General features: G+C 33.7%; 3 protein-coding genes across 3 annotated transcripts; all 3 read right to left on the bottom strand.

The window, feature by feature from the left end:
- Positions 1 to 860: 860 nt before the first annotated feature.
- LOAG_11059 (hypothetical protein) lies at positions 861 to 1,874 on the bottom strand (the record flags this gene model as incomplete). The annotated part of the gene is made up of 1 exon (XM_003146581.2): positions 861 to 1,874. The coding sequence occupies one exon, from the start codon at positions 1,872 to 1,874 to the stop codon at positions 861 to 863; it is 1,014 nt and encodes a 337-aa protein (XP_003146629.2).
- Positions 1,875 to 3,576: 1,702 nt separating this feature from the next.
- LOAG_11061 (hypothetical protein) lies at positions 3,577 to 4,945 on the bottom strand (the record flags this gene model as incomplete). Its single annotated transcript, XM_003146582.1, has 4 exons — positions 3,577 to 3,711; positions 3,743 to 3,828; positions 3,944 to 4,016; positions 4,931 to 4,945. 4 exons carry the CDS (start codon positions 4,943 to 4,945, stop codon positions 3,577 to 3,579), a joined length of 309 nt encoding a protein of 102 aa, XP_003146630.1.
- Positions 4,946 to 5,778: 833 nt separating this feature from the next.
- LOAG_11062 (hypothetical protein) lies at positions 5,779 to 7,182 on the bottom strand (the record flags this gene model as incomplete). Its single annotated transcript, XM_003146583.1, has 4 exons — positions 5,779 to 5,891; positions 6,417 to 6,481; positions 6,806 to 6,970; positions 7,163 to 7,182. The coding sequence occupies 4 exons, from the start codon at positions 7,180 to 7,182 to the stop codon at positions 5,779 to 5,781; spliced, it is 363 nt and encodes a 120-aa protein (XP_003146631.1).
- Between the last annotated feature and the right edge of the window lie 189 nt (positions 7,183 to 7,371).

Raw genomic sequence — 7,371 nt, forward strand, 5'->3', positions numbered from 1 at the left:
GTACGTACGTACGTTACGTACGTACGTACTACTACTATATATATATATATATATATATATATATATATATATATATATATATATATATATATATATATATATATATATATATATATACGGGGTCATTTTACATATGCATATATAGGAAAGTCGTTTTATCTTACTTTTGCGCTCAAGAAACTCGAAAAGCTGAAATATTTGTTTGAAAGTAAGAAGAGAAAGGGACTACATATATATATATATATATATATAACAATTGATTGAAACAACATCAAGAGGAATGTAGATAAGCAAGAAACATTAGAAGTCTTTCATTTAGTGAATCAACCGTCCCCAGCAACCTGTGATTAGACTACGGGGCTGTTGCTTTTTTCCTTGATTCCTTTCCATCATATCCACCTATATAGGATAGCCAGAATCCACAAAATTATCATAGAGTCAGTTAACTGATAACAGTAATGGATTATTATGTAACTGAAAATTTTCACTTTCTAGTCACTCTAAAGCTATTGCAATGAACATGGTCTTCAACAATTAATTGAAATAAACCGCATGTTTTGCCAAACAAACAAGTAGAGAAACTGCTTTGCGATGATCAAAAAATGTTTAAGAATTCTGATTGATATACGATAAAAAAATGTATGTTTCAGCCTGGATATAAATGTTTCAGTAAACCATATGCATGAAAATCTTTGAAAGTAGCTATTTTTTGTGCTGTAGAAAGTTTAAATTATTCAGTGCCCATTTCAAAGGATTTGACTTCAATAGGGCTAATGCTTTTTCGTGGCAATAAAAGAAGTAATCATTTTTATTCATTAAACGAAATTCTTTTTTCTCATATACTAAGTCTGAATAAAATATTAGAATTCATGAATAACATACCTTTCTAAACAATGGATGTAAGTCTCAATTCTTAATGGCAAGAAGTGATTAGGAAACTGATAAACACGAAAGCAATTAGCAGCAGGAGTAATAATGCTTTCGGATCTTGCGCCAGTTCCAAATCGGAGATTGGCGGTCGATAAGCCTTTCCCTTTTTTCGCTAAATATCTTTTTCGTAAGGTGCATAATTTTATAGCAGAAGGGTAACATGCTTGATATGATCTAAGCGACACGTCTGAAGAAACTTGTGGTAGTAACCCGGTTGACTGTAAGGAATATTTTGGGACCTGCTGTAATTGAGGCTTTTGCTTAACAGCGCTAGCAAAGTCGTAATCACAAAAATCTGCCAATGATGATGTTCCAGCAGCGTTGTGACGCAAATTTTCAGGGTCACTATCACCTAGGAAAATAATTTGTGGCGGTGAAGAGCTGCTGCTGTCAGAAGATGAAGCAACTGCTACATGAGATGAAGCAACTGCTATATGACCTGGGAGATATCCAGACTCCTCCTGTTGATAGTAATTATCATGAGAACCAATTCCAGAGCTAGTGGAATCAGCATAGTCAGTATTAGCTGTACTACTACTACTAATATCGCTTGGAAAGGGAGAAGTATCACACTGTATGTCCAATCTTGGTTTAGCAACATATGCAGAAGTTCCTGGTAGTGCGAAGAACGTTGTATCTGCCGGCCAATGTTGTGTTGCAGCTGGTTGTTGCCAGGATGATCTTTTAAGATTCATGGAACAATGATGACAAAAGGGCCAAATATTGCTCATTGGTATAAGAGTACCGGCAAAATGGTCAGCAAAAAGGGTTGGATGTTGTTGCAAATCGCCACCACCACAAAGTGGATTATAACATTGAGCATAAGCTACATTACTATTAAAGCGACGATAATGTCCAAAACCATTTTTTGATGAAGAAAATAACGATGAAGTGGCTGGAGGCGGAATAGCATTATGGACAAAATATTCTGAAAATGTTGGCATCAGATTCTTGCCAGAAAAAGGTAAAATCTGAAGAAAACACCTTTGTCAGAAGCTCTAACGAGAATGAGATTTTGCAGAAAATACCTCCGGCAAAAGTTCTGACGGGAATAAGCGATATTTGAAGAAAATCCAAGATTATTCCAAAAATCTTTTCAGAGATTTGAACAACATTATTCCATATCCAAGTTTCAGTTACAGTGATGCAGAATAGAATAGTATATGAGGCAAGCAGTAAAACAGATTCCACTAATATTGTTTGGCTTCTCAAATGATGTGAAACTGTAATACTTCAGTACCTGACGCAGTGCTCCTTTCAATACGTTTTTCAAACAGTAATGACTAAAAATCAAAATTCAAATACGAGAAAAGGAGACAAAAAAGATTAAATAATGTAGCGAAATATAGCGGAACGCAGTAAAAAATAAGTTATTAATTTTTTTAAAGAAATACGAGGATAAATTCAGCATATAAAAATTTAATGTGAACAAAGAGATGAGATGAACAGCTGGAATGATGGTACCAGGAGTAAGAAAGGAGCAAAAATAAAATACAGAGACAACAGAAAGGTAAATACACAAAAGTAAGCTATGAGTGATGTACATCAGTAATCAAAAAGCAATTCAGAACGTAGAAAATTTTTAAAAAATTACGGCTAACAATTTCGCTCATTTATCAAGTAGCCTTCCTATCCTTCACAAATTCAATTCAATTTCGCTTAAGCAACAGATTATACAACCCTTATATACTGATGCACAGACGAAAGAAGCAAATTCTTAGCACCATTTTGTATTATACAACTATTTTTTTGCAACTTTACATCTTATTGTCCTACTGTAAAAAAAAAATGTACTGGAAATAATGAAATTCAGTGCAGTGCTAGAGAAGAAAAAACAAACCTTCTAACAGCGTGATCCAGGAAAATAATCTAATAGTATGTTAGGAAAGAATTAGATCCAGGAAAATACTAGAATTTCAAGAATTAAATAATCCCTCATCTATTATAAACACACAATCATACCGGCTACTTCCTTTCAAAGTAAACCTACTGTCATCCCTACACTTTCACTGATATCCACCGAAGCTAACTTATCACATCAAGGTTCTTGCAATTGGTCACTTTGATCAAATTAGGTTGCACTATCACCAGCCAGGATTTGCCATGAACTCGACCTGACTAAATATCACAAACAAAAAAATAGCTATTAACGGTGCAATATGAGATAATTAGATGTTCTTGCTTCTTGTCAACATATCACAGGTCATCAATCTCAACAAGCACACTGGCAGAAAGCATGTTCGAACTATCTTTAAAACACCCTTTTACAAGCTGACCAATAATGATAAAAATTTCTGATATATTCAATCATTATACTTGAAGGCAAGAATTTTTTTCTTCCCCATCAACAATTCGTTCATGTACCAACATCTATCCAGTGTTAGCTTCAAGCTCCAAAACGAAGTCCCACCGACTTCGTTTAGCTAATCATTATGTTATGAAACCTTTGAAATAAGTCGGAAATTCTAAACACTCCCTTTCACTCTCTCTCTTAGTTCCTGATCCTCATATTACATATTAATTTCAGCCCAAGATTGAATTTCCAAACTGTCCTTTCAGTGTTCTAACTATACTTGGAGTCGTTTTTCAAAATAGAAGAACCGAAACAGAAATTATGTCAAGCAGTTTGTCTTGGCAGTTCGTTCTTTAATCACGAAAAGGCACAAACAGCCAACCGAATTGTTCTACATCATAAGCAGAGGAAGCTGCAAATCCCACATAAATGGCCACGTTTCCTGTTTTTTGCAAATGAAATATGAGAAGACGCAGGGTTACAGATATCTTCCAAAATAAACCAATTTTTCATAATCACAAAGATTTCTTCAGCAGTTTTCTGCCTTGACAATTTCATTGTCATTGTACTATCTAGCTTAATAATCGGTATCAATCCATCATCATCTACAAATATTTTAATCATTCTTGATCTTTTTATTCCAATTTTGTAAATGATGATCATGGAAGCTTCAAAATGCGTATTATTACACCAGCAACCATCTGTTTGCAATTGCTTAACCGCTGTTATAACAAAGCTCTATTCCTAGGTTATCCGATGTGAGGTCAAATGGCATTCGGAGGATAAGTAGAAACTGAAAAAAAAAAAACAACTCCTTTTATACTATTTTTCTATATGGAAATTTGAAAATTTGAAACGTAAGTGGTGTAAAACAAAGTGTTACACAAAATGCTACATGAAACATGCTAATCTTTAAAAGCGGCACATAGTAGACTTCAATTAGCACGCAGTGCTTCTAATTGTATACTGGACAGGTCAGTCATACTCAGAGAAAAAAAAGAACGGAAACCTGACTTGTTAAATAATAATTTAAATGACAGACTGGAAGTATGTCACATTCATCAAACATTCTTCAGCTTCATAGTTAAAATTGCAAGAGAATCACCAGATAAAACTAATATGTTATGCACAGTTGAAAGCAATGGTTTTAGTATTTTCATATATCATAAATGCAAAATGAAAGTAAGCATAAGTTCTTCAAGTTCACAATCATACATAAGTTGATCGACACTACCAATAAGTTGCTTCTGACAATCCCATCTAAAGCAGAAATGAAAAGTCAATAAATTTCTTAAACTTCAAAAATATCGTTCCGTTTTTACCTTATCAAAAATAACAATAAATTGAAAACAAAGGAAACCCGCCCGAAACCTGACTAGTTAAATCACAAAGCTAAATGAGACTGAAAAACTTACATAGCAAAACTGTTTGTAAATATGACTTAAATTTATGCCCACTTGTTATTCAAAACATTTTAATACGTTGGTTTCTGATCGCTACTTTTTCTTCGTCCTCATGCAAAATTTGACTCAGCAATTCTGTATACATTTTATTAGGTTCATGCCGATGAATTTTCAAATACACTAAATTTGGTTCTAAATAAATGATCAAAATTCCAATACCGTCAGTACTGTTAATTTCAGCTTAATTCCATTTATATAAAAATTGGAAAAAAGCACTCAGAAAAAAAAACGCATACACAAGAACCTTTGGAATAGACATTAAGGTAAAAAGTTGAAAATTTCTTTTTTTCTCTCAGTCCAAAAATAGAAAAGAAAGCAAGAAAGCAAAGAAAACACTCCATTCATCGAGTAGCAACACAGAGCACACACACCAACAGCTAGTACATCGTTAAAATGAACACACTATTTGGTTGCCGTGTATTTTCAGTGCACTCTATCTCGTGTTTTTCAATACACCTTTCCTCGCAAAAATTTTACAGCCGACACAGAGACTGGAACTACGAAACGAAGTTTGTGGCGTCTCACTCACCCCACATAACCCACATACAACTATATGCAAAGCTCAAGTATACACAAAGATTGCGCACCCTAACAGATAACTGTCATCCACAACCGAAGGATGGACTTTTAAAGATACGGAATTCTGCGCCGAGCACACAGTGGGAAAGAATTCAAAGACTGGGACTCTTCAGAAAAGTTCTGAACTGAGTTTTTGGTTTTACTCACTGATGGATATCATTTAATTCAAAACATTATGGAAGAGTAACGAAGATTTCCCTACTGCTTTCTATTCTAAAGCATATACAACTTTTTCATAGTTTCCGCCATATTTCAATTCTGAGCAGATAGTGGTCTCAGTTTTGTTACTAAGTAATTTTTCGACTAACCGGCCTATTTTAAACTTCTAGAACAATTATTTGAAGAACGGTTCTTTTCCTCAGGTAATTCAGCACACCAGGTTTAACTTCGTTTCTAGTTTTTTAATATAATTTTTAAATTTCACTGTCCCATTGTGTAACCCGTTTTGCTCTTCAAAACTTGATTGATTTTAATTTTGCTGAAATAAATTTCGAAGAGCCCAACATTTCTGGGTCAAGCTTCCAACTTTTCAAGTCGTGGAATAGTTAGCTTATATGAATCTAATTCTAATATGTCTGCAATCATCAACCGATTACGGGGTTTTAAATCTAGGGTATCTTTGGTTTCTGAAAGAAGGAAAGAAAATAAAACTTTGAAAATTTCGATGTCGATGTTGCTGGTCTGCCAATATTTTTGTCCTCTCTGAAATTTCGATATTCTTCTACTGAACTTGTTTGACTGCTATGGATCATCTGACTTTCCTTTTTTAGCGAAGGACCTGAAATTAAACTGTGGTTACTTAATCGGATCTATTCTCGCATTCTTCATGCGGAATACCACAAATTACTCCAATGAAAATCAGTAAAAATATGAAAAATACCTACAGTAGAAGCAGTTCTGAATAACCAAAGAATACAAAAGGAAAGGAAAAAATTAGTTTGCGCATCCAAAACAGCAGAATTGTTAGCACTGCATTGTATTTTCCAGAAACCGGCCCTTCTCCATGTTCGATGTAAAAATTTGTAATGATCTCATCTTCTTTCCCGAATAACAGTATTTTATGAGAAAAGCGGGAAAGAAATAGTATGTTCCACTTCACTCACTGATCAGGTTTAAGCTAGAATTAGACATCATGTTCATTAAAAACTTACTAATAACGGTTGTCGGAGGACGTGCGAGATCTGTGCTATACGTCCTCTTGCTGAATTTACCGTTACTAAAAGAAAGCTATGTAATAAAAATTAAGATCAAGAAATAGTGTTAGTAAGTGGAAGTGTAAGTTGTTCCATCAAAGACTTCAATCAACTTTTCGAAATTACCATGTATCCTAACATATAAAAATGCAAATTTCATGCCTTACTGAGTGAGTTTTAATGTGCACTAAATGACAAAATAAGTAATATCAATTTTTCTTTCATGGAGCCCTCAATATCAACCATGCTGCAACAAAATTATTTGTCATTCTTACCATTCGATAAGTGCTGTAAATAAACATTTGAAGGCAATCTCAAACGAGGATAAAATAATGCAGGAGAATTACCTGTGAAATGAAGATTTGCATATCCCTTCTCTCAGTGATATCCTTGCATGATTAGTGTCAGATTCGGCGTATGTATATTTTGATTCTGATGGGTAGGGATAGGTCACAGTTCTGCCACTGGTTGTCGAAGAGCATATAACAACTTGATCTGGATCGCCTCTGAATCTAAATTTTTGAAGTTTACAATTTTCTGATTCAGAAAGCCTTTACATAGAATGCATCTGACAAATATGCTACTGAAAAAGCAGTGGTGAAATGTACATGAACACTTTCAATTTTTCAATTAAAACAAAAAATTTCCAAAACTACTTTAAAAACTTCTGCTAAAGCCTCTTGTTCCGCCTGTTGTTCTAAAACCTTCTGCCTCTTGTTCCCATCTTTTTTTCACAACTTCTTTATCAATAAGGAGATAAGATATAAAGAGAAAGCAAGAATTTTTCATCAAATATTGTGGGACATATTTATTATAATAACAGTAATTGATAGTTTCTCTCTTCAGTTTTATGGATATATATATATATATATATATATATATATATATATATATATATATATATATAATAATA

The sequence above is a fragment of the Loa loa genome (genome assembly GCF_000183805.2).
Source record: "Loa loa unplaced genomic scaffold supercont3.20, whole genome shotgun sequence".
NCBI lineage: Eukaryota > Metazoa > Nematoda > Chromadorea > Rhabditida > Onchocercidae > Loa > Loa loa.